This window comes from Trichoderma asperellum, chromosome 5 (genome assembly GCF_020647865.1).
Source record: "Trichoderma asperellum chromosome 5, complete sequence".
NCBI classification, from domain to species: domain Eukaryota; kingdom Fungi; phylum Ascomycota; class Sordariomycetes; order Hypocreales; family Hypocreaceae; genus Trichoderma; species Trichoderma asperellum.
Genome location: NC_089419.1, coordinates 1,954,624 through 1,979,750, shown reverse-complemented (window position 1 = coordinate 1,979,750; position 25,127 = coordinate 1,954,624). Strand labels below are relative to the sequence as shown.

General features: G+C 49.9%; 7 protein-coding genes across 7 annotated transcripts; 5 read left to right on the top strand and 2 right to left on the bottom strand.

Moving 5' to 3' along the window:
* Window positions 1-725: 725 nt before the first annotated feature.
* Window positions 726-1,635, bottom strand: TrAFT101_008812 (uncharacterized protein; the record flags this gene model as incomplete). The annotated part of the gene is made up of 2 exons (XM_066128436.1): window positions 726-737; window positions 1,366-1,635. The coding sequence occupies 2 exons, from the start codon at window positions 1,633-1,635 to the stop codon at window positions 726-728; spliced, it is 282 nt and encodes a 93-aa protein (XP_065984554.1).
* Window positions 1,255-4,296, top strand: TrAFT101_008811 (uncharacterized protein). Its single transcript, XM_024899854.2, has 6 exons — window positions 1,255-1,994; window positions 2,091-2,239; window positions 2,296-2,317; window positions 2,381-2,446; window positions 2,523-3,010; window positions 3,080-4,296. Exons 1-6 carry the CDS (start codon window positions 1,714-1,716, stop codon window positions 4,012-4,014), a joined length of 1,941 nt encoding a protein of 646 aa, XP_024761766.2. The 5' UTR covers window positions 1,255-1,713; the 3' UTR covers window positions 4,015-4,296.
* TOF1 (Topoisomerase 1-associated factor 1) lies at window positions 4,101-8,029 on the bottom strand. The gene is made up of 3 exons (XM_024909671.2): window positions 7,816-8,029; window positions 5,369-7,742; window positions 4,101-5,311 (listed from the first exon to the last, which is right to left on the bottom strand). Exons 1-3 carry the CDS (start codon window positions 7,888-7,890, stop codon window positions 4,332-4,334), a joined length of 3,429 nt encoding a protein of 1,142 aa, XP_024761767.2. The 5' UTR covers window positions 7,891-8,029; the 3' UTR covers window positions 4,101-4,331.
* A 247-nt stretch (window positions 8,030-8,276) lies between these two features.
* On the top strand, window positions 8,277-9,627 carry TrAFT101_008809 (uncharacterized protein). The gene is made up of 3 exons (XM_024902445.2): window positions 8,277-8,425; window positions 8,479-8,578; window positions 8,640-9,627. Exons 1-3 carry the CDS (start codon window positions 8,300-8,302, stop codon window positions 9,368-9,370), a joined length of 957 nt encoding a protein of 318 aa, XP_024761768.1. The 5' UTR covers window positions 8,277-8,299; the 3' UTR covers window positions 9,371-9,627.
* Window positions 9,628-16,203: 6,576 nt separating this feature from the next.
* TrAFT101_008808 (uncharacterized protein) lies at window positions 16,204-16,847 on the top strand (the record flags this gene model as incomplete). Its single annotated transcript, XM_066128435.1, has 4 exons — window positions 16,204-16,225; window positions 16,311-16,411; window positions 16,476-16,548; window positions 16,672-16,847. The coding sequence occupies 4 exons, from the start codon at window positions 16,204-16,206 to the stop codon at window positions 16,845-16,847; spliced, it is 372 nt and encodes a 123-aa protein (XP_065984553.1).
* Window positions 16,848-17,520: 673 nt separating this feature from the next.
* On the top strand, window positions 17,521-19,607 carry TrAFT101_008807 (uncharacterized protein; the record flags this gene model as incomplete). Its single annotated transcript, XM_066128434.1, has 4 exons — window positions 17,521-18,191; window positions 18,244-18,381; window positions 18,464-19,059; window positions 19,117-19,607. 4 exons carry the CDS (start codon window positions 17,521-17,523, stop codon window positions 19,605-19,607), a joined length of 1,896 nt encoding a protein of 631 aa, XP_065984552.1.
* A 3,669-nt stretch (window positions 19,608-23,276) lies between these two features.
* Window positions 23,277-24,504, top strand: TrAFT101_008806 (uncharacterized protein; the record flags this gene model as incomplete). The annotated part of the gene is made up of 3 exons (XM_066128433.1): window positions 23,277-23,601; window positions 23,725-24,377; window positions 24,430-24,504. The coding sequence occupies 3 exons, from the start codon at window positions 23,277-23,279 to the stop codon at window positions 24,502-24,504; spliced, it is 1,053 nt and encodes a 350-aa protein (XP_065984551.1).
* Between the last annotated feature and the right edge of the window lie 623 nt (window positions 24,505-25,127).

Genomic DNA, 25,127 nt, shown 5'->3' with positions numbered 1-25,127 from the left:
GAGGATGATGCACATGTATGTATGTAGACGAGGTGCCGTGCGTCATCTGTAACCTATGAGAAAAGGGTGAATATTGCTACACACATACCTTTGGAAATGGCAATGGGAAAATATCTTGGCTATGGCCCCGGGCCGAAGATGATTGGGCGGCAAAGTTCCTCCCCCAGAGAGGCGCTAAGAGAGAAAAAGTGATGGGCTGCACAGCGGGAAGCCTTTTTTTCCCTTAGACTGGGCTCCAAAGTGGCGACGCTCCAGGGTGCTGAGGTCCGAAAATGGACGCCGAGACCGTTATTTTGGGCATGATTCTTGGAAAAAGTAGTCAAAAGAATAGCCAATGAGGGCATAAGCATTTTAACTTTTCCTAAGAGAAATTTTTTTTTTTTTTTTTACTTATACTGTTGTACATAATTAGAATGAATGTACATGTATATAGGTAATACAATATATCAGGCTGGGGAGAAAAAAAGACCGGGGCTTGCAATAGTCACAGTTACACAACAGATGCCATATGAAATCCCCCGCATCAATTCACGTTTGCTAAGGTCAAATTGCTTCTGGTTGGTTGTAAAAGTTCTCTGTCTTAGTCGTGCAGTAATCATCATCATCATCATTATTATTTATGCTACGAATAAACTGCGGCTAGTGGCACCGGCGCTGGCGGCTGCGAGTAGTGAGGAGAGTTCCACACTAATAAGGGACGAGTGAGAAATTGCCGTGGTGGGTTTTTAGATTCCCTGCTACATGAGGCTATTAGATGGCATATATTCTATTCTTTTAGCAGTGTGGTGTTTTGTCTTATGCCGTTTGTCGCCCGCTGTGAAGTATCTTGGGTGGACTGAGGCTCGGGGGATTGTCTCGAACCATAGAATGTCCAACGTCTGGTGTCGAAACAAAAGACAAATTGTGTGCTCCGGCGAGATGGAGGCTGGGCTGGGCCACACGACAGGGATTCAATTTGACTGGTTGTTGATTATATACATAGTATCGTCTACTACTAATATTGCCTGTCAGATATATTCATGCAATACGTAGCACCGGTAAGACAGAACAAAAAATTGTATGTTATTTTGATAGCCGCTGAATGAATGAATGCGTCAAGCATGTGGAGAGCAAAAATGCGGTAAACGGCAGAAGAAGGCCTAAACCCACTTGGGCAATGTTTCACATCTTCAGTGCGCGGCGATGTCATAGCGGCAATCCTAGTGTTGGGGCCGTCTTTCCGATCTCAAATCTAAAAAGCCAGGGAGGGAAAAAAAAAGGAAAAGAAAAAAAAAAAAATGATATGGATTTCTTCTCCAGGTACAGTTGCAATTGTACATATAGCCAAGCGGGGAAAGGAGGAGAGCAGAGAAAACAGGCACAAACCATTGGCTCTTTTGCCTTGCATGCAGTCAATTCCTGGCGCCAGCTTGAACTACTGCAGTGGAGGATCTGCTGTTTGCCTGAGCAGGGGGCGTCGACAAGACTCCCTTGTTGATACTCCATAAAAGCGTCGACCAGACTCTCGGTCTCTGCTCTTTCTGCTCTTCTACGTGCAGACTCCTTCGCAGCCTCGATGTCTTTGGTATGAGGAGATAGCACATACCGACCGCTCAGTCTTGCTCTCGGTTTCGCGACTCCCGGAGAGTCTTGCATTTTGGTCTCGGCATATTCTGCGCTGAGAGGCAGCATCGACGGCACGAGGAGGGCGCAAGCACCGAGGAACTGCACGGCATGGCCAATATCGTGGCCGACGGCTCTCTTGACGGAGGAGTGAAGCACCAGGACCACCAGCGGCCAGCCATGGCAACGGCGGCAACAGCAGCGTCAACACCAGGAGGTGGCGGAGCGTCCATGTCGATGACACAGCGGGACGATGAGGCCTGGTGGAGCATCCATCCTTTCCGTGGCATGGTCAACGATATCCGTCGGAGAGCGCCTTACTATGTGAGCGACTGGCTCGACGCGTGGGACTATCGTGTTGTGCCCGCCACAGTCTTTATGTATTTTGCAAAGTACGCAATCAATGACCCCTTTTCCGTTTCCTTTCCTTTCCTACTCGTATTAAGCAAACAAGCGGGCATTTGCTAACATGTCTGTGCCATTGACAGCATCCTACCTGCTCTTGCTTTCTCGCTAGACATGTTCCAGAATACGGGATCCAACTATGGTGTTAACGAAGTTCTGCTGGCTTCTGTTCTCGGCTCCGTTGTCTTTTCCATATTTTCTGCCCAACCACTTGTCATTGTTGGGGTAACTGGTACGATATGCCACATACTGATCTGCCTTCTTGATACTGATTCTGGCGTTCCGTAGGTCCCATTACTGTGTTTAATAGGTACGAGAGGCGCTGAGATACAAGCCATCTGGCGACATTCGCCTAATAACTGACGATTGATAGTACCGTATATAACATTATGAAACCAACTGGCGTCAACTATCTCGGATTCATGGCTTGGATAGGAATGTAAGCGTCCCCATCACTCCTGGACTAGGGAACTACGAGAAGACTAATAACCCATCTTTTTTGACCCTATCTCTAGATGGTCTCTGATTTTGCACTGGATCCTTGCCATCACAAATTCTTGCAACTGGCTCCGCTGGGTAACACGGTTCCCCTGCGACATCTTTGGCTTCTACGTAGCCTTCATCTATCTCCAAAAAGGCATTCAAGTTCTGGAGCGTCTTGGCAGCGACAGCGCTTTCTACCTCTCCATTGTCGCAGCGTTGCTGCTGTTTATGGTGGCCTATATCTGCAGTGAACTCGGAGCCAGCAGTCTCTTCAGACACCCAATCCGTGTCTTTTTGAAAGACTACGGAACACCACTGACTCTCATCTTCTTTACTGGCTTTGTACACATTGGTCGAATGGCCGAGATCCACCTCGCGGTGCTCCCAACCAGCAAGGCCTTTGAACCAACGGCGGACCGAGGCTGGGCTGTTAATTTCTGGGACTTGAGTGTTGGTCAAATTTTCACTGCGCTGCCATTTGCCATACTCCTGACTATCCTATTCTGGTTTGACCATAATGGTATGATTGCTCCTATACATTTCTCCCCACTCGATTTTCGTAGGATACACTATACTAACACTACAAAAGTATCATCCCTTATTGCACAAGGAAGTGAATTTCCCCTGAGAAAGCCGGCTGGATTCCATTGGGACTTCTTCCTTCTCGGCATTACCACTGGAGTAGCTGGCATTCTCGGACTGCCCTTCCCCAATGGCCTGATTCCACAAGCCCCCTTTCATACAGAATCCCTTTGCGTCACCAAGGCTGTCAAGCAGCTCGATGAAAAGGGCGAGGATAAGGGTGCGTATACCTTTGAGACGACCCATGTTGTTGAACAACGTGTATCAAACTTGGCTCAGGGGCTTCTTACCCTTGGCACCATGACTGGTCCTCTTCTTGTGGTCCTTCATCTTGTTCCTCACGGAGTCTTGGCGGGACTCTTTTTTATCATGGGCGTTCAAGCCCTTCAGGCAAATGGCATCACAGCTAAGCTGCTCTTCCTGGCTCGCGACAAGAACCTGACGCCGGCAAATTCCCCTCTCAAGCTAATCAAACGCCGTATCGCGATATGGATGTTCGTCATTATTGAGCTCATTGGCTTCGGTGCCACTTTCGCCATCACACAGACCATCGCTGCCGTCGGCTTTCCCATTATAATCTTGCTCCTCATTCCCGTGCGCGCTCTCCTCCTGCCCAGGATCTTCCACCCAGACGAATTGATGGCCCTCGACGAGCCAACTGCCTCAGACTTCACCATGGAAGGTATCGGCGGCTCTTGGGGCGGTGGTCAAAACGAACCCCAGAGCAGCGAGGACGCACCAATACAGAGCAGATCCTCGTCCTCCTCGCGACGAACCAACGGTGCTAGCGACGATGATGCAGCCGCTCGCTATAAAGCCCAAGAAGACCTAGCGGAGCTCGGCCAAGCCCAGAACACGCAGAATACGATGACTAGGAGGAGAAGCATTGACAAGAGGGACGGTCGGCTACGCGGAGGGCGCATACTGTCAGACACGGCATGACGATCGCATGAGTTGGTTTGCTCATGATAATGTAAGGAAGCGGGAAAGAAAAAGTACATGATACCCTGGGTCACGACATCTACAGCGTGGATTTATTGAATAATTTCGGAGAGTCTTATGAAGTTGAGATGTACAAAATAGAATACTTGGTATGACATCTTTGCAGGCACTGCCTAATACCCATCAATTTATACGATTTTCCGATAAACACGTAGCCGTGATCCATATCCCTCCCAAATAAATTCCTCGCAATGCTTCTTTTATATATAACGTATACACTTGAAAAAAAAAAAAAAAATCGCACCCACCCATCCTTTTTATTCGTCGTCATCGCTATCTATGACAAACCCACCTCGTATTCTCGGCCTACGGGCCACCACAACAGGAGCATCATCGCCCTCTTCCGCAGCGTTCGCTTCCAACTGCTGCGTTTGCGAGGCATCTTCCATATCAACATCATCGCCCTCTGCGTCAACACCATCTTCTTCCACGCTAACTTTCCTCTTCTTTCTGCTCTCGCCATCGCTCTCCTCGGCGGGGGTATCATCATCCCTACTGTTCTCCGCCTCTTCATCGTCAACCAAGCCTCCTAGCAACAAATCATCGTCATTATCTTCACCTCCCTCATCATCGCTGTCGAGCTGCACTGCGGATTTGCGTTTTGTGGGCTTTTTGGCAATGACAGGCTCCGCGGCCGACTGCGCAGCTTTGGCGGCGCGGGCGGCAATCTCCCGCTCGCGAGCAAAGAATTCTTCATCCTCTTCTTCGTCAAACTCATCGTCTCCTTCCCTGACGTATACGGCGGATTTGATCTTGCGTGCCTTTTCGCGCTCGCGCTCGCGTCGCTTACGGGCCTTTTCTTCAAGCTCCTCATCGTCCAGTTCCAGAGCCTGGCTGTTCCTCCGCCTCCTCTTCTTTGTCTTTTTGGGTCTTTCTGATTCATCAATGACCTTTCTTACTGTTGGGCCGCCAGGCTCGAACAGAATTTCATCATCCATGTCATCGTCTTCGTCATCGTCAAAATCAGCCTTCTTGCGGGGCGGTAGTTTTCTCTTAAGTTGATTCTCTGCCAACTGCCCGTCGTCAAACGTTGGAGGGCTAAATTCTGCCTGATTGATATAATGCAATGTATCTTTGAGCGAGTCGGCTGTGACGTCTTCTGGGAGAATCCAGAGAGACTCTGGTGTTTCTTCATCTGCAGGGCCAAACAGCCGAATTCCGCAAAGATTTAATAGAAGTCGTAGGTACGAGTTTTTAAACCTAGCAGCGCGTCTCGCGTCGCTATCAGGACGTACATCTAGACATATAGTATTAGCTTTAGAGATATTGTATACAGTGAACCCGTGTGACTTACTAAATGGAGGAGGCTTGCTCGACTCTTTTGGCTCACTGGCATCTGCCGACTCTTCCATCGGAGTTTCGGTTGATGGCAAAGCTTCTTCTGCCGCAGCCCATGACCGACGTTCACTTTCGGCCGCAGTGAGGATACTCTTCACCCAGCTGATATGATCACCCTCATTCTTGTCGAGCAGTGCGCCGACCACAATGGCAATTTGTCGATCTCGCTCTTCTGTATACTTGAAGACAAGCTCACCACCAGGCTTCGCCTGTTTCTTAGAGGTAGTCTGCTTCTCATATCCGTATTCTAAGAAGAAAGCAGTGCTCTGCAGTTTGCTAAAGAGCATCTCGATTATGAGTTCTGGTCTCTGCTCAATCTTTTTAAAGCATTTGCGAAGGATCTGCTTCACAAGCTCTTCCCAGTCCTTATACATGCCTGAACCCTTATCCAAAGGCTCAGGACCTTTGATCATGTTATATAATAAGTGTATTATGTCCACGCGGAAAAGCATAACGCTCATCTCTTGCTTGAAAGCAAGTCGGTAGAAGAATCGATGAACACGTTTCAGTTGGGAATCATCCATATCCTGATAGAAACGCGTAAACTTGACAAACGTATTCACAACACCCTGCGGCGTAAAGCGAGCCGCAAAGCGTTGGAAATCGAACTTGCGCTCCTTCGAGGTGCGCTCTGCAGCTTCGTCATCATTGGCCGAGTCATCATTCTCTTCGGCCAAGACGCCATCTTCTGTACCCTGTTGCTGATCTTTGTTCTTCTTTTGCCGGGTTCGTTTGCGAGAGCGAACCTGCATGTCCGCATTCTGCTTTGAGTATGCTTCTAAAATCCGCAAGAAATGATGGACCAACTCCGTAGCCGCATCCAAATAGTAAAATCCTTGGTCTTTATATGTCCTGATTATGTTGGCGATGGTATCATGCGTCGACTCTTCATAAAACAAACGGCTTAGTACATTCTCTGCGATTTCTTCGTCATCTTCTCTGCCACTCTCGGTCATCGCTTGGACAGTAAGCAGAATCTGCGTGAAACATCTCATTACAGCAGCCAGCTCATGCCAGTCCTTGTACTCGTATGCTTCGTGCATTGCCTTGTTAAGAGTAATAAACATTTCTTGGTTCAAAACTCCCGCTACAAGGCTGAAACTGGATACATCGTCATTATTCTTTTTAGAGTCCCTTTTCAATTTTTGCCGTGTTCGTTCAGCTTCGAGAAACCATGCCACAAGGTAAAAAAACTGCCTTCTGTGATACTGCATGACATGTGAAGCCTCTCTGTCGATAGTTTTGCGAACATGCTGGAAGAGGGGGTTGAAGCCCGAGTCAAGAAATTCCTCGACAAATGAACGGAGCTGTCCGGTTGCTCGCGCATTAAGCTTCGCCGGTGGTCCCAGGTCCCTTTCGTCTTTATTCTCTTTCTTTGTCCTACGAGGAGGCTTGAACACTTTGTTCTTATCCATCTTCAAATTGCGTGCTGTGGTGTCAGCGAGAGCATCTTGCCCTGAAAGCGAAGACATCTTGCCATCTTCACGCTTGACCCAAATCATCGTACCGAAGCGGTTGTGTCGGGTCGGGCCATTGCGGGTGTAAGCCTTGAGCATCGCAGACTCCTTATTCATCAGGGATGTAAGCTCATGCGCCTTGGCCTTATGTACCTGCTGCTCTGTCATAAAGAGCTTTTCTATGTCCACTCTTTTGATGAGATGGTAGATAATCTCCATAACAGAAGTATCCTCCGTCCTGAAGTCGTCGCCCATATTTGAAGCCAATGTGAGCAGGAATAGGAATATGTCTTGGTATGAGAAGGCGTCGATAGTGGCTGACCGCGAGATTTGTGTCTCATCACCCTCATATTGAACGTTGGGAGGAGGCGCAATCATGGCCATGTTGCGGAGGAAGAAGAGCACCAACTTGATAATGCCTTGGTCTCGTGCCGCTCTATCGCTAGCAGGCAGAGCCAGCGACGGCAGGGCGGTCCTGACAGCAGCATGAAGAATCCGAGCTTCATCAAAGTTGATAATGGCCATCTTGTATTGAACTTGCGCAAGCTCCAGCACAGGCATATGCCGGTGGTGATTGATTGTCATTCGCTCCTTGTCTCGCTCCATCGGCCACGTCAAAGGGACCATGATCTCAAAGCACGCCAGCGCAATTCGAGACTTGTACTTAATATCGGTGGCATTTTCTGGCCATGTCGCCAAGATCGGAAGCAAGTCTCCTTCGATTAGGTTCGCTTCGTGGATGCAGCGGGCAACATCCATGCGGTTCGTCTTCTCGTCGTAAAAGCGAATCCATCGTTTGATATCGCGGAGGACCTCCAATGCGTCGTCTCCCAGGTGGTATCGGCCATCGTCCTCCGTACTGGCGCCTCCCAGCTAGCATCATCCATTAGTATAAGCTCGATTGAGCAGCTTCGCAGGGCACAAGTGCAGCTGCTCTGAAACGTACCGCTGCGACGAGGCTGCTGATGTGCGCCCGAACTTCAGGGTGAACAATGTCCGTTGTGCCGTCGGCCAGCTCCATATTAGCAGACTTGCGAGGAGCTGCTACGAATATGAAGGTGTATGGATCAGCGACAGCAGCAACATCGAAGACAATTCAATGCGCCCAACGCAGTGCCCCGAGCAAATCAATTACAAGCCCTCGGAGCTTATACTAGAATAGAGCCCCTCCAGCACGCGTCTAGCTCGACGCGCTCCAGCGCAAAAGCAAACCAATTTACGCGGTCTGATAGCCGGATCATCATCGGCAGCCGATAAGCTGTCTAACCTTTAGCCCCTACCAACCTGCCCTATGTACCTGTAGCTAGCCGTAGCCGTGGGCCAAGGGCCGAGGTTACCCGGGCTGCGGCTGTTCATATTAAGCGTCCATGTATGTACCTCCTCTAGCCGTCCAAGGCCTCATCGTTCTCATCCATTCTTCACAATCCAAAATGGCCAGTTCAATTGTTCGAGGGCGGGCGCTGGGAGCTTTGCGCCAGGTGCGCTGCTTCAGCTCTACTCCAAGGCAGCATGCCGCTGATGTCAAGAGTCTCGGTGTCCTTGGCGCCGGCCAGATGGTAGGCGATTTGCTCTCTTACATGTGAAGACGAAGCTCTAATACGGTGTGCAGGGTCTGGGAATTGCTCTTGTTGCCGCGCAGAAAGCTCAGGTTCCCGTTACTGTTGTCGACTCTTCTGAGCAGGCCTTGAACAAGGGAATTGCTTTTGCTGGTGCGTTGGAGCTCTCCGAGCTGCAAGCTGAGTGATGCCATTGCTGACGAGCCCGATACAGAGAAGCTTCTGGCTAAGGATGTGTCCAAGTCAAGAATCACTCAAGAGCAGGCCGACCAGGCCCGCGCTTTACTCAAACCCAGCACCAATATTGAGGACTTCTCATCTGTCGACTTCATCATCGAGGCTGTGCCCGAGATTCCCAAGCTCAAGTTTGAGATCTTCAGCAAGTTGGCTAAGATTGCGCCTCCTCACGCAATCTTGGCCACCAACACCTCTTCAATCTCCATTACGCGCATTGCTGCGGCCACTACCACTGATCCCAATGACACCTCGGCTTCGTCCAGAGTTGTTTCTACCCACTTCATGAACCCTGTCCCGGTTCAGAAGGGTGTTGAGATTATCAGCGGCCTGCAAACCAGCAAGGAGACGCTTGACACAGCTGTTGAGTTCTGTAAGAAGATGGGAAAGGTCACTTCCGTCTCAGCTGATTCCCCTGGCTTTCTCGCAAACAGAATCCTCATGCCCTATATCAATGAGGCCATCATCTGCCTTGAGACGGGCGTTGGTGACAGAGACTCAATCGATGCCATCATGAAGAACGGAACCAATGTCCCCATGGGGCCTCTGCAGCTTGCGGATTTCATTGGCCTCGATACGTGTCTGTCTATCATGAAGGTTCTCCACACAGAAACCGGCGACTCCAAGTACCGACCCAGCGTGTTGCTGGGAAAGATGGTAGATGCCGGCTGGCTGGGAAAGAAGAGCGGAAAGGGATTTTACGACTACTAAAGCTTCAAAAACTTAGACCTGAAGATGTGAGAACATCAATAAGTAGATTAAAAAAAAAGGAAAGTGTATAGTTTGTATTTTGGAAATTGTACTAGTTTCTTATTAAATTCCACAACTTGACATGTGTTATATGTTTTGTGGTTGCTGTTCATGCAATGGTCCTCATGAGATATACACCTCTTGAATACAATATATTTATTTGATTAGGGCATTGTAGTAAGCATATTCTACCAAGTAGTCGTCAAATTCATTCAATCATCATGCTGCAACTATATCTTTATCAGCTTGATCAAACCCGATATTAATACTAGTATTTCCATGTATTCGCTTTAATCAGTGCTACCTAACCGTAGCATCTAAAGCCCAAATATACCTATACTCTTTTTAGCTATACTTTGCTTAAGATTCGTTCCTGAGCACCATAGCGAAGTCTTCATAAATACTAAACGAATCGTAACGCCTAGTCTTTCTCACTTGACCTTCGTGGTCACGAGACTATTCAAGTGACCACACGGTGATATATTAACTACTATAAAGTTCTAGCAAGGTTGAGTAGCCGTGCCGGTCAGCATTATGGCATGATGTACGGTTGACTTGCATATGCCGGCAGAAGCCTAGTGACTGTGACGGCCATGCATACGAAAATCTGAAAATCCCAAGCAGGGCGCGTATCACCGCCCTTCTGTGGAGAACGGACTGGCTTCTTTATATTGCTGATTTGCGGTGATATATTGCTTATTTTCACTACGAGTGGGTGTTTGTGTCATGAATGGGTTGCAGCCACTATTATAGCAAGTGTCTTTATTCCCAGCTCATCAAAGGCACGACACCGGCGCCTAGCGTCTGTGCTCCCAGCGTTTCAGCGCTAGGAAAGCTAATAATAGATTAAGATCGGGCTGTCCCTGGCGACATGTCTCACCAAGCCTTATAATAGCAATAACGGTCGATGGCGTGTAGATAATTACCTAGGTAGTAGGTCTATGCAGTCTTTGTACGAGTACCTACTACCGGCAACAGTACGGAATACGAAGTACCTGCTGTTGATCACTATAACCGTGCGACAACGGCAGTAAGTAATGTCGCAGTTAGTAGGGGATAGGCCGCTTAGAGGTCAAGCGGCAATTACTTCGTTCATACGCTCACCGATCAGACGACAAACGTCTCATGGTGCGAAATAGCAATTTCAGCGCGTAGTCACCATTTCCGACCAGAAACGCGGGAATGCCTTTGGGAGGCAGAAGACTAGAGCAGACTAGCCTACCGCTTCTGCTGGAACTAGGCAAGATAGGCTGGCGCTTTAATGCACGATGCAGCACTCACAGCGGCTATGGTTCTCGCTTCAGCTTTCGACACAATCAGATGTTTAGCCGTGTCTGAAGCCACTATCGCGAATTTCGAAGAGAGGTCGAGAAAGAAAGAGAGGAAAAGGGGGGAAGCAAGCAACGGACCGTGTCATACTGGCGACATGTTACTCCGTAGTCGGTGCTACGCTGCCCAGGATGAAAACCATCCAAGTTCTGCTCAAGAAATTGAGGCTGAATTGGAGGATTGTCCTCCATCCACCGTAACGCGGATGGCTTGATCACGACTCTCGGCAGGAGCTGAACGGAAATTAGATGGGCACGCTCGCACATCGTTGAACATTGGCTGGGCGCATCCGAAATGAGCAGACAGAGCGGCTCGTCGTTTGCCACATCCAAGAACTAAGTGTCCCGAAGCGCGCCGTACATTTACCCCAACACTCAGCTTCTGCACCTCAGGAACGAGCTTTTCCTGAGAGGTCATGTCGACTTCCGGCTAATATAGACCGGCACGGACTCCGCACTTGCTGTCCGATAGCCAAGTTGCAGCGATGAATCTGCACAGTTCTGCCCATCTTTATGCTCCTCGGGGACAGATCTGCCGCCTGCTGAGGCGATGGTTAAAGACCTGGCCTAGTCCATGGGGAGCATGTGGCCATCCCATGTGCTCACGATTGCTTGCAGGCTGTTTGAGCAAGGCTCTGCCAGCCGGGCAATGCCTGATAGGAGCGCCCTCTTCCTACTGGAGTACGCGCGTACCTAGAATCTTCATGGAAGGATCTGCTGATGGGTAGTGTACACACCAAAGTGGAATCAAAACAAAGTAGCGATACTACTTCGTGCAGGGGAAGAGGCACACGCTCTCTTACACCTTGCTCGCCTTGGGTGTCTGGCTGAAGCTTGTTCCCAAATAGCTCCAGGCCGGCTGCCATAACACCGCTGCTAACAGCAAGCTTGCGTGAATCCAAGTACAGGCTACTCGACGCCCGCATGCCGTCCCATCTGCATTCCGCACAGCCTTGGAGGCATCACATCAGCTGTCCATCCACAGTCTTCCTCGCCACACCACCTGCTTGTTTCAGCAGGTCCAGAACCAGCCGCAACAGAGGCGAGAGGCAGCGTTCATTGGCTGCTCGGGCAGTCTTGGAGTAAAACCGAGAACGCTTCAGGGCCGCCGCCCGGCAGGCCACCCACAGTGCAGGAGAAGGAAAGATTTTTTGAAGACTCCATCAGGCCTTTCTTTTCTTCTCCCTACAGCCCGGGTACCTTGCTTGCTCATCTCTCCAGTGTCCCAGCAGCGGCAGCTCGTGCAGCTCGACCAGCTGCAGTGGTTGCAGCGTTCCGCACACGGCAGCATCTCGAAATGAAAGGCCCGGCTGCTCCATCCGCCTCTCTTCCGTAGTCTGTTCGGGCGGGAACTAGCACTGACTGAGGCAATAGTCCGGGCCTCGATTGGAACAGAGCTCCCCGCTTTGTTGCGCACGAAGCTGGCCTCTGGGAGAGAGCGTTGCATGGGCGGCTGGAGGACAGCGGCCGGGGCTGGCAAGGCGTCTGGCGCGGGGAAAAAGACAGCACCGCGAGGCTACGCGAGAGGTCCTGAAATTTTTCACGCGGCCAGCCATTGGCGGCAAGGGGCGCAAGGTACAGGTACAAGCCGGGTGCCTGTCTCAACGGGCCCTTTGCCCACTTAGTCCAAGGGAGTGCCGATATCTCGTCTGCTGCATCGTGCACCCTCCCCCAGCACAGCTCTCTTTCGGCGTGTTTGGTTTGATGGTCTTCCTCTTTCTTGCCCGACATTCCTCCGGATCCCTTGGAGGGTGGCAATTGTAGCTGGCAAGCGACTGATGAGTGGTGCGCTACCTTGGTATCATGCAGACAGTGCATTGCGTTACTGTGGTCGGAGCTGCTTCCAGGTACTACTGCTGTACGTAGGTGGGAGAAAACAAAACAACAGAAGCTGTCGTGTAGGTACCTACTATATATGTGTGATTCTAGTGGTTAAAGACTTCAGGTTCCAGGGCTCGAGTGTTGGTGCAGAGTACAATATAGGCTATTTCTGCCCTGGTACTGGTACGGCATCGCCCTCGTGCCGCTCCTGCTATCCTGCCACCCCAGGCCCTGCTAGGTTGTATTCTTCTAGCACGAACCTTCGGAGAATCGAGATAGTAACACTTTATCATACATACCTTATTGGTACGTGACAATCAAGGCAGCTCGCTCCATATATGCACACAGCCGTGACCCAAAGCCGGTTCTGCACTGCATTCGCTCCGCTCTTATCTGTTCCTACATAGACTTGGGATCTACAAGCACAGTGCCGGCTACCAACCTCGACGCACTTTGCGAGCGTTGGGAGAAAAGAAAGAAGTCGACGACAATGCCAGCTCGGCCGTTCTCACCAGTCGCGGCCTGCCATGGGCCATCGGGTGATCCATTCATTTTCTAGCTGCTTCACAACAGCGGCAGCTAGAAACGCACTCGCACAGTCGTGCCACAGCTGACCGGGCGTCTTTTTTCCATCTTCCAGACAGGGAGCAGAACCACCAAAACTTCAGTTCTAAACCGCGAGACCCGCCGCGTCAAACACCACGACCCATGCCCAGCGAGCCAAGTGGCCCTGAGGCTTTCCCACTTCCGACATGGCGGCTACTTGCGTCCGCGTGGCCGGCGGCCATCCGAGACCTGGCACGAAAAGCCATGTGGTCGGATCTTGCCTAATACAACGTGCGTGTTTTGTTCCGCCGAGCAGATGCTGCTCTGTAATATATGATGACTTTATAGATACGTCAACGATTGACCAGAAGAGGCCTGCAAGCTTCAAGGGATCCTCGCCAGGGACTATGCGATATCTCTCGCCTTAGCTGCGCCGTGCCGCGTGCGACCTCATATGAATGTGTCCCAGCTTGTACATGCTGCTGCTGGCACACTCCATTGGCAGTAAAAGAGTGCACGAAGCACGAAGCACGAAGCACCATGACAAGAAGAGCTACTTTCAGTCATGCGCAGGTGTTTCAACAGGGGCAGCAACTGCGGCCTGACAGATTCGCGAAGGCTTATTGTCTGGCTTGCAGGTCTCTGCTCCATGTTCCGTGCGATATGCTACTGCTTGGTAGCTGGCAATTCAGCTTACTAGCACCATCGATCACCGCAACCCCCCGAATCACTACCCCACGCCGTCGTATTTCTGGAATTCATGCTTAATCTAACACGCTCGATATTTGTGTAGATTTTTTTTCTTCTCTTCCATGGCGTCTCATCATACTATTTGTATTGTGGAGCGATTCTTTTTTTCTAGAATCTCACTCCTGTTTCCGTTGACAGCATAAGCCGCCCGGACCTTGAGATCCACCGCTGCTAAGGCATTCTTGAAACGACATGGCGTCTCCTCCTTTCATTACAAAACATCTGCGCGACATTGGAGTGCCTACGACCTCAAATTGTACAAACAAATTGCACATACGGGTGGTTGTTCATAGTGCTTGCAAGCCTTGGTTTTGCGGGAGAATGCTTGTTCCGGTCATGGGCCCTTGCTGACGGTGATGTGATTTTACTAGGAATAAGAGGTCGGCTGGGGACCGTTAATACTTCACATATCGCCTTTACATGTCTGCAAAAGCGGGATATACAAAGTAAAACAACGATTCAACAAGCCGTGGGCCTGCCAATTACCGAAGACAACGACATTTTTGAACCTTCTCTCTGCAGCTACCCCTGAGGAAGCTAGAAACGTGAGTTTGTCCAGCCACCCCGGTTTGAGATGAAACAGCAGGATACGGGTAGCAAGAGTACTACGAGTACTGCTGCCACCAGTATTCTCTTCAGAATAGTACTGCTACTGCTGCTGCTGCTGGCATGAACGTGCTGTTGCGACTACACTTCCTGGTTGAGGCGACTAAGCTCCGTGTCTTATCGCGCTGCTGTCTTCACTTTTGACTAAATGCAGGCAGGTAACGCATGTACGAAATACGCACACGACGAGGGAAATGCTACGCGGAATGAGCATCTTGAACGAACCACATCTTGCGGCTTGAGCTGGCCCCACTAAGTCTGGCCCGGTTGCACCGGTGCATAGCCATTCTCAGCCTATGTACTAGCACTTCATACGAAGTATGGCCTGAATACTCGTACTTGCATATACATGCCTCCATGAGAAAGGCTTGTGACTCTTAGATTGATGTCCGGGTGGTGCTAGCGTTGCCCTGTAATTCTTCCACTCACTAATTAATCCATGCATAGATATCCTGGCGATGCCCTTTAAAAAGACAAACCAACTGCGTTCCTCCAATATCAGTGCCGATGCCCCTCCCCCTCGCCGTTTACCATTGTGGTCAGACCGAGGGATGCAGCTTTCCCGCTTCAGCCTGATCCAAGATGAGAATCCAATTAGCCCTGGCCGCAAATGCCGTCTTGCTCTGCCTCCATCGTATGAGAGCTAACAGGCATGTGCTAGGCACAACTCTGCAGTGAGAGGAGGGCTTCTAGCTCCATTACGCCACACTCGGGAGGAGGTGTGGATACCTGAGCTGCATCGGTGCTGCAGTTTTCCCAAGCGTCATCCGCTTCACATGTTCTCCTAGCCCAATTGATTGTCTGCATTAAGCAAGCGAAACAAGGCTGGGCATATTAGTGCTTCTCCCACCCTCTTCCAGTTACGGCAAAAGAACAATGACCAAGGACATCCGCCTTTGCATCCTTTATAGCTGTTTTTCTGATTGAATGACAGAAGGGTACAGCTCCACTGCTACCTGATCCTCTGTAACTATTACCTGCATTCGAAATTGTGGCGGTCTCCCCCCCACTCACAAGGCCCCCTGCGGATTCTTGTTGCTTGCTTGCCGCTGATGACCCCTGTCCTCGACGGCGGTCCCATGCTCACCGATATGCGCGCCCCCGGGCGTCAAGCCTTTGCGTTTCTTTAGCCCCTTGCTCGTTGTACATGCTATGCCCTCGACTACAATGGACTTTGTGGCCCGTCAAAGAGCCCGTTGGCTCAGTACCGAAAACACGCCTCGAGCGACGGTCATGCGTTCGTCTGTGGAGTTGGCTTAGAACAACGTGCTATACTGCTTCCCAGGAGCATGGAATAGCTCAGCCGAGGTGCCGTCTGGTTTTCCAGTTTAATTATTTGCTGCTATTGGCTCTCATCTTGTTATGAACCCTGCCAAACATCCAAAACTGCTGGTTAATGAGACTGATGCCATGGCGCCCAGGCTGGACGATGGCCACTTCACTTCAGCTTATGCTTGCGCGGATGTATCTCGCTGTTGGAATCGGCGGTCTAGAATGGCATATCGCAATAGTCAAGGTGTTCAGAATCGTGCAGACGAAAAACCTGAATGTGGTGTCCTAATGGGTCTGATTTACACACCCGAAGCAAGAATGTGCATCGGATCACTGCATCGGCGCCTCTGAAGGCTCCCCTTCTCGGCCGACACGCAAATTTCAGGATGCTCGTACCTACTCGGCTTGCTCTGCTGCTGCCCGCAGTAGAACTTTTGTTTTCATTGTCCATCACCCTTTTCAACTGGGAAGATGAAAAGAGATGTCATTGCCAGTGAGTTATTGCCACTCCCTTTTCACTGAAATCATAACTCTACTTCGTAGTTGGCTATATGTACTTATACTAAGAGTACGAGTAGTCGTAGTAGTTCGATCAGAAAGCAGACAAGGGGCCGTTCTCAATTATACCCTTCCTGGTAGCGGGCCCTCTTTCCCGATCTTGGAACACGGAAGACTCCTGGTAGCTCAACCGACAACCGCAAGGGTAATAGTGCATGTTCTGTAGTGCTGGCCCATTATTGCAGTGCGGCTTTTCGAATCAAGAAGCTTCCAAGCTGCATATGCTCGCCCACCCCATCCTCCTTCATCAGGTACCAGGTACGGAGACCCCCCCCCTTCCCCCCCCCCCCACAGCAGCTTCTCAATCAACACTTGTGTCTAGTGGCAGCCTCCATTTTGCCGTATTCTGTCCGGACAATTCTCTGACACCCCTCCCTACAGATATTACGAGTACTTCGCTCTCTGACAAGATCTGGAGCTTACAGGCTTTGGGAAAAGTCGGCCATCCTACCAGCATCTGGAGAGGACCCAGCACCTCATACCTGTACGAGGCATATATGCGAGCTGATGATTCCAGGACCATCGATTACACCCATATCGATGTTGAACCCCACTAAAAGCGCCTGGTATATGGTCCTTGAGCTCTCATGTCACCATACAAGTATATCCCCAATCCTACCTCGTGGAACCTGGAACTAATTCAGATGCTACCCCTTCAAATCAGTCTTGCGACCTGAACTTGAATAGCCACTCATGCCCTAACTTTGCTTCGACAGGGGGGTTGATCACTGACTCTACAGCTCTTGCAGGCGGCTAACTACCTACTTCTGTCCTGGTTAACTCGGCCAAAGGGATACGTCCACTGTATTGTAGCCCTCCTCTTGCTGGGCGACATCAAAGGCAGCCTCTTTTCGAAGAGTTCTCTCCCCCTCAACCCTGACCAGATCATATCCGCACGGTCTTTATTTCGTGCAGCCGCTCTTCAGCATAACTAAGCTTGTTCTTTGTGATAAAACACTTTATCTGGTTGACTCATTTCAAGTTTCTGATCTACACTGCTCGCGAGCAGGAGGAACAAGTTAACAGTAACACCTACTATTATCAGCTTCCACGAAAACAACTCGTAAGCTATTTGCCTGTTTCGGAGCCTGGGTCTGTCAATAGCCTGCCGGCGGCTTTATCGACCTCTTATCGAGTTGATGTTGGTAGCGTTTTCAAAGATTTGTCGAAGAAGACGCCTGGGTGGCTCTACTGGCGCCTGTTCATCCGAAGATCCAAAAACATATCCCAATGCTCGTCACTAGACCTTCCGATTCCGAACATAGCCACTGGTCCTTTGGCAAATATTTTCCTCCCTCAGGCAAAGTACCAACCGGTCCACGCATGTCAGACCAGTACGACGCCTCGCTTCCAACACAGCCAGACTGGCAAGGCCAGTATCCGTATCTGCCGCAGCCTACCGGATCGGTCTATGCTCAACCTTCGGAATCGAACCATACCAGCTCAGGAATAATCCAACCACAGCCCGTGGTAGAGAACGAGAACCTTCGGCTGGAAGCCCATACTGACAGACAACCGGCTCTACGACCTGATTCACGCCATAATATTTATCGTCTAGGAGCAGAGGACACTACTTACCCTTCCCGAGCGGCAGAAGAGAGAAAGGATGAAGTGAGAGGCATGAAGACGGCTTCACTGCTGCTAGACGAATCCCTTACGCCTGGTAGAGATGCTACTAGACTCCCCGCGCCTTTGAGCCATATCAATGCGGCTGCAGCCATGTCCAAAAGCCTAGGCAACCCTCCAAATACGTTCGGACCAGATGATCAATCCATGGCAGTGCCAAAGGACGATACAGATGATGCTTTGATAGACGAGGACATGGCAGAGGAAGAAGCGGATTCGCTACTGCAAACTACAGCAGAACGAGTGGCGGCCCGCCGGAAGATGAAGCGCTTTAGGTAGGGTTCGGGTATTACTGGTTGCGAATAAAGTGCTAACATACCGATGAAGACTAACCCATCAACAAACAAGATTCCTAACGAGCGAGTTCGCAAAGCAGCCTCATCCTGATGCCGCACATCGGGAGCGCCTATCTAGAGAAATCCCCGGATTAAGTCCTCGACAAGTGCAAGTGTGGTTTCAAAACAGGTAAGACGGTCCAAAAAAGAAATCTTTCTAGAGATTACAAGAGAGAAATGAAGCATGTATGGAGATCTAACCATTTTGCCAGACGTGCGAAGATTAAAAGACTCAATGCTGATGATCGTGACCGAATGATCAAAATGAGGGCTGTTCCGGATGATTTTGATAACGTACAGGCTTTACACTCACCATACGGCGCGGTTCACGGAATGCCTCTGCCATTAGCGCCACCCGTTGACTTTTCGCACGCTCAATATTCGAACAATTCAATAATGAGGCCTCTAATGGTGGATGTTCGGCGTGGTCAAGATGCGCCAGAGCATATGTCACCAACCGGACTAACCCCATCGTTTGGTAGTATCGGATTTCATCCTCCGAATGCAGTAAACTCGTCCGGAGTATTATCCCCAATATCACCACACACGACTGACCGCTACCCTCCTCACGGAAATGCCGGACCTCACGGATCCCTGGAAGCGCATCGTCAAGGAATTAGGCCACTTCAAGGCTTTCACGGTCGAGATTCAACGAGGCCAAGGTCTGAGTCATTACAATCGTACTATATGTATTCAGGTCCGAATGCCCACTCAAATGCAGCTGATAGATCTCCCTTGGTCTATCAGTCAAATCAAGTAAACCAGACATCTGGCAACGCGGGGGGCGTTGATCGGAGTCCTTATACGAGTGAGTTGAATTCAAAATTGCGACATTGCTTGAGCTCCCAGACTAAGACTTATCAAGCTCAAGGCAGTAACAATGCACAACCATCGCCGACGGCATTGACCTATCCGAACTTTCAACAGGCGTCGGAGAATGGATCTCGGCTTCGAGCCGCCTCAGCCTCTTTACCATTAAATACAACAGACCAATATCGGCCGCTCCACTCTCCTCAGCCAAATGGCCATCGATCAACTGGACCTCCATCGCAATATGGAGCCTCTGCAACATATCAAACCAACTACGGAGGTGCGCCTATGACAGCTCCACTGACACGAGCGTCGGGTGGCCAACCAAGCGCAAGAAGCTATCAAGATCCTACAGGAACAACTGAATTCTCTCAAACTATGCCGAGCGGCTTGAATGGCCAAGATACGCGAACTGAAGCAAGAAGCATGTACACCAGTGGAGCAGCTGATTATGCAGATCACCAGCATCGAGGGTATGCAGCTCACAGAGGGGAGGCTTCACCCTTGGATAGGCCAAGACCTCCTTCACATCATAACACAAGATAACGTTAAATCTTCAATTTCTATGAAATGAGATGATGAAATGGCGAAGAAGACGAACCAAATCCATGTCGCCAAAACGATTTTAATCGTAATCTTTAAATTACGTGGATATTTACAACCAGAGGCAATATAAACGACCGATTAGTTTTGTGAAAGGGGAGCGGTTATAAGGTATTTGCACTTCATTTGGCTAGCGGCAGCATGGATGAGGTCAACATTGCCCATCCCCTTAAGTTGGTTCACTTCCCCCTTATTTTTACATCTCTTTTGTCCCTTTCGGAGTCGGACAGCAAATGATTTATGCAACGGTAAAGTATACGGACGGGCCCCGGTAGGCTCGGCAGGTGCCGGAAAACCGGCGAAGAGGCTATTGGCTTTTGAGAAAGCCAGCAGGTCACGCACTGCTAAAGCGAAGTCGATTAACACCAAGCACTACCAAATCAGCTTAAATGATTGCAGAGAGCGAAGTTATGTTGTTTGCAAAAACGAGGCTGGTGTTTATATATGAAAAAAAAAATCATACACTTATAAAGAGGGAAAACATTGACCTGGAGCGACACGATGGGACCATATGCGGAAATTGAGAGAATTTGAGATACCAAATACCCTCTTAGAGTTGGCGGGAGCAGAACAACGCAATTTCCATTTATTAACATCCGGCCTTATTTTTCTTCCACTGCTCGTTTATCTTTCTTTCTTCCTTTCCCTTTCTTCATTTCTTTTTCCTTCTTTTGTTTTCTTTTCTATTGTTTTCACTTTTTTCAATTCTTTTTGTTCATTTGTATAGATTACAAAGACATATCCTATTTTTACCCCTTGGCTTGAGGGTTATACTCTGGGAGACTTTGGTGCACGTTGAAGCGTGACAGCCTTTTTTTTTTTCCCTCTACCTCTCTCTCCACTTCCTTTTCTCACCTTTTCTTTTCTCTTCTTGTTCTTCACCTTCTTCATTCATCTGTGTATATATATTTACTTTCTTGGGAGCCGGATGCTACCCGTCGCTGGGCGAAGATATGGCAATGAAACAATATACATATGTTATTGCGTAACCACTGTTTACCGCTGGTGTAGGTTTTGGCTTCTGGATTTGAAGAGGGTACGAAGGACGCTATCCAACCTGGCTCCTTTTCAATAATGGTTGAATAATGAGTCATCTTCTGTGCTTTAAATTATGACTTGGGTAATGTTAAAACTCAAGATACTTGAAATTTACGTCTCACAAAGATTGATGAATATTTGCTCGGTATCATAGGCTCACCTGAATGAATGACTTGAGTTAGTATGCAAGTTACGATGTCCAGTTAATTCTCTTATTCTATATTGAACCATCTCAAATTCAGTCAAGCCTAAGATTTTCCGCCCGCAGCCAAGTGGTTGACGGTTGTTTTGAAAAGATTAAAAAAGCTATTCAAAACTCCCAGAAAACAGCATCAAAGCAGATAGGTTTACCAGATGTAAAAGTGTCATCATGATGGAGGAGTGGTGTTTGAGTTGAATAAAAGGCGTTGAGGCATACTCAAGCCCATCAGTGCCAGGAAATGGCTTACCTTGATTATCTCGAGTGAAAAATTATGAAGGCAGCAATACAAGAGGGCGCTGCCACTCAATTCTAAGGACGTGCGTATGTGTGTGATAGGAGAGCATCGCATCCCTTTAGTGAATCACAGGCATGTGAAAAAAACGAAGATGGGCAGCACATTCACACACACACACACACACACACACAAGCGCAGGCAAGAGACATATTGTGGCCACTCTTAATCGTCCATCTTTCTCCTCCCCCTCCTCTTTCTCCTTTCCGCCCAATTGATTGTTTCTCAACAATACGGTGGTTCTGATAGTAATATGTCACTTGCATCAGGTCATCATCGCATCATGGTAGCCACACAGACGGGGCCCTCGTGATGATGGTTTTAGGCAAGGTTGCTGTAAAAAGTACGCTCTGGACCAGACATCGAAGAATCGTCGAACAGCATCGGATTGTCGCTGAGTGATCAGAACAGGCCGGCGGCGAATGTTTTGTTTTGCATCGATTGCTGGTCGTAAGGTTGAAGAGAAAAAAAAAAAAAGAAGAGAAAGAAGATCGACTAAGAGAGGGGACGTGCAGTTTTGTTTTGCAGCCTTGCCGAGAATATCTTGCCCCGCAGGTCATGTGACTTATCCTGTGATGCAACTGGCCTTTACGGATACGGCAGGACGGGCTGGAATTTTAGCGGCCTACCGCGGCTGCGGTTGCGGCGTGCGGTACGGCGTGATACCTACTACGTATAGCAGTGCTGCGATAGACTGTGGACAATTGCTAGGGTCCATGGATAGGTACAGAAGTAGATGGACTTGGAAAGTACAGGGAGAAATGTGTAGAGCCTAAGAGAGAGAGAGTGTGTGTGGTATGCAGTATCAGAGAATCTACTTACATGTATTCGTAACTTAGTACCTATAGAAAGTCTCTTCTCCAGGATTTAGTAGGTAATTCCGACGGTTACCTCGCCACGAGCAGCAATAGCCTGCTACTATTATGGAGTATAGCTGTTCGTTCCCACTTATTTGCCCAGTTACATAAGCGTCTAATCATCGAGAAACGAGACACCGCTTGCGAAGCTGAGGCTGGCGATTCACTGTTTTGGCAAAAAAGGGCGGAGCGGAGCGGGACTTGCGGTGGCAACGGTGAGTTTCTACTTGCTGGATGAGACTAAGACATGCATACAGGCACATGCCGTTGAAGGCCTTTTTTGCCCAGAGATAATACGAAGTGCTAAGGCTATTAGTAGCAATCCATAGCAATACGGCGGCAATCAAGAACAACGAGCACGTATGTAGCTGCCAGGAATCCCGCCTAGCACTGTGCGCCGACAACAAAGAGCAGCACAAGGCGTTGCATTGGCTTGTTCAGACAGGCTCCTTGGCCATTGACAGCTTCTAAGCGCCTGCCTGTCACGCCCCCAGCGCCTCCGTTCCGTGCAAAGGCGCAAGGACAGGCCCTCGGCAACACGCGCTCCCCAAACGGGCCCGCCGCTTCAAGGGAGCCAACCCGCTGGAGCTTAGCGCGCAAGCCCTTCTGTGCTCGCCGAACACTTCAGTGCTGACAGCCGCTAGTGAGCCTTTTAGCCAGGAAAGGCAGTCCTGGCACGCCAGCGCCTGTGTTTGGCCTGTCCTGTGCCGCCCGCCCTGCGCTTTCTCTGCTACTGCCTCGTCTTTCAGGCTCGGAGATTCCCTTTGCTTCTCCATCCAACTCCACCTTCTGCTTCATCATCTCCCAGCCCTCAAACGCTTCAATCATCGCCATCGTCGCCCTGCAATCGCCCTCCCCGTCAGCCCGCCGAACCGACGACGCCGCGATTTTGTGCGTGCCATCCGCTCTCCCATCCGCCTCGCGCCGCGGCGAGTTTCTCCCAGCGATCCACCGTCTCTCGCCCCCTACCGACTACGGCAAAAAACCCTGAAGGCGCCGGCTGCTTCTCTTCCTTCGCCGACACGGGACCTGCTTTTTGCGCAGGCATCACCGCAAACCATCGCTAGAGCACAGGGGACACAGTTCCAGGCATTCCATCACGATTATACGAGTGTATGACGCCGCTCGCCTGAACAAAGGCCCTTTCCCCTTACCGCAGCGACATCTCGGCCGCTGGCCTGGCGCGACACGCCACTTCGCTTTCTCGCGAGGAGACTTCCTTCATGATGTCGTTCCATCCCCAGACTCCCCAAAGCCCCTCGCAATTCTCGCCCGCCACCTCCTCGGATCCCTCTCTCGGCTCATCCGGCTCTGTGGCTGCCGCAGGAACAGGAACGACGACTTTGCCGACTCCCGCACACAGCGTCAACGGCAGCTCCTCTCAGCTGGACTCCATGATGCTCGACGATTCGCCGCAGAAGCGAAAGCGGCCTCTCGAAGATGTAGGCGACGACCGCGAGCTGAAAAAGCCTCACGTGGACGACTACAAGCTCGCCATCGAAGACCTGCACCGAGATGTCGGCCATAAATATCTCCTTCTTCAATCTCGTAAGACTCCCTCCGCTGCCCTCGTCTCGCTCCTCCGCCCCCTGGAAGGCGAGATCTCGACAGTCGTTGGGACGTTTTTGTTCTTCTGAGATCTCTGCTTTGTTGACACTGCTATCATTTTAGCGCATCCCGAGTCTTTTCCTAGGACATCGGAAGATCTTTACGAGATGTACGACTTGGTCGATCTGGCCACCGAAGTCGCCAGAGAGAAGCCAAACGGCGAGAAGAACGCGCTCCGCAAGACGTATAAGGGCCACATCAAGCGGCTGGGCGTCACTGGACATTTTGATGTTGCTAAGAAGAACGACGACGCTCCCTCAGACTTTTTATCCATGCTGCAGGTTCCCGACCATGAATGGAACGTCCATCAAGTCAAAGGACGATCTCTTATGGATGGCTTATCAGATGTAACCAAATCGACCTTAGGTCGCGCGCTGACTATGGCTAAGGGCCCGGTTCCCAAATCGTTTTGGGACTCGTCAGTGTTAGGGGACATTGGCCCATCTAACGGTGATAGTTCAAAGGCACCGTCTGCGAAACCTACGGCGCCAAATACACCTCTGATATCCATGTCTGGGGCGTCCGCCATGAGCAGGTCCAAGTCTCAGCTGTTACCTGGCCAAAATCCCGCACGACCTCAGCGGAGCATCAAGAAGCGGTCATACGGCGATAGCAGCTATGAAGGATATGGCGAAGGCTTCCCCGACGACGACACTGGCCTTGAAACAGGCTACTCTACGGGGGAAGGTGAAGGAGGCCAGAAGCGCCGGAAGAAGGCAAGCCAAAACCCGAATTACGATGCTGCCGGTAAATTCTAACACCGTGCAGAGCTCAGGAAACACGCCACCCTACCCGAGCGCTATGCGCCAATCGAGCTATGGCCCTGGAATGGTTGGAGTATGACAACTGCAACTATTCTGAATCTGGTTTGCCTTTCACCAGCCTTCACCAGTGGAGAAGTCGCAGAGAGCTGAAATCAATGCTCTCGCAAAACTCAGTAGCTTTGATTTTTGTCATTGATTTGCGGTCCATGATAATTCTTTACATGATTGGGGCAGGACCAAAAAAAAGGGAAAGTTACAGGAAACAACGATTTGATAACTTTGTACAAGCTCTATACCACGATACACGAAGGTTCGACACTCACAGAAGATCAAAGACGGGTTGGCTTACCCTCTTGTTCTTCATATCTTACAATTTTGTTTTGCATCCTTGGACAAAGAGGAAATTTTGATCCTCCATTTTTGCGGTTTTTGTCTAGCATGGCGTTTAGGAGAGGGAAAGGGATATATATAGTTTTTTTCCCCCCAGCGAGCAGAAGACTTGTCCCTTATTCAACTATAAGGCAAAATTCTGTCTCACCGATGTTTTTTTTTCCGTTGATTTTTTTTTTTCTTTTTGGGTTCTTTGTTTATTTGTTATCTTTTACTCACTCATATATTCCCTTTCAGCAGACCATCAAAAAGGGGCGGTTGGAAAGCTTGAAATAAAAAAAAATCGAGGACTGGAGGGAGAATGAAGAAGGG

Bases quoted from the DNA above. Each gene is read 5' to 3' on its own strand.
- TrAFT101_008811 (XM_024899854.2), top strand. From the start codon at position 1,714: ATGGCCAATATCGTGGCCGACGGCTCTCTTGACGGAGGAGTGAAGCAC. The intron at 2,240-2,295 runs GTACGATATGCC...GGCGTTCCGTAG, and splicing joins TGTCATTGTTGGGGTAACTG to GTCCCATTACTGTGTTTAAT. The intron at 2,318-2,380 runs GTACGAGAGGCG...GACGATTGATAG, and splicing joins CCCATTACTGTGTTTAATAG to TACCGTATATAACATTATGA.
- TOF1 (XM_024909671.2), bottom strand. From the start codon at position 7,890: ATGGAGCTGGCCGACGGCACAACGGACATTGTTCACCCTGAAGTTCGG. The intron at 7,743-7,815 runs GTACGTTTCAGA...GGATGATGCTAG, and splicing joins TCAGCAGCCTCGTCGCAGCG to CTGGGAGGCGCCAGTACGGA. The intron at 5,312-5,368 runs GTAAGTCACACG...CTATATGTCTAG, and splicing joins GAGCAAGCCTCCTCCATTTA to ATGTACGTCCTGATAGCGAC.
- TrAFT101_008809 (XM_024902445.2), top strand. From the start codon at position 8,300: ATGGCCAGTTCAATTGTTCGAGGGCGGGCGCTGGGAGCTTTGCGCCAG. The intron at 8,426-8,478 runs GTAGGCGATTTG...TACGGTGTGCAG, and splicing joins TCCTTGGCGCCGGCCAGATG to GGTCTGGGAATTGCTCTTGT. The intron at 8,579-8,639 runs GTGCGTTGGAGC...AGCCCGATACAG, and splicing joins CAAGGGAATTGCTTTTGCTG to AGAAGCTTCTGGCTAAGGAT.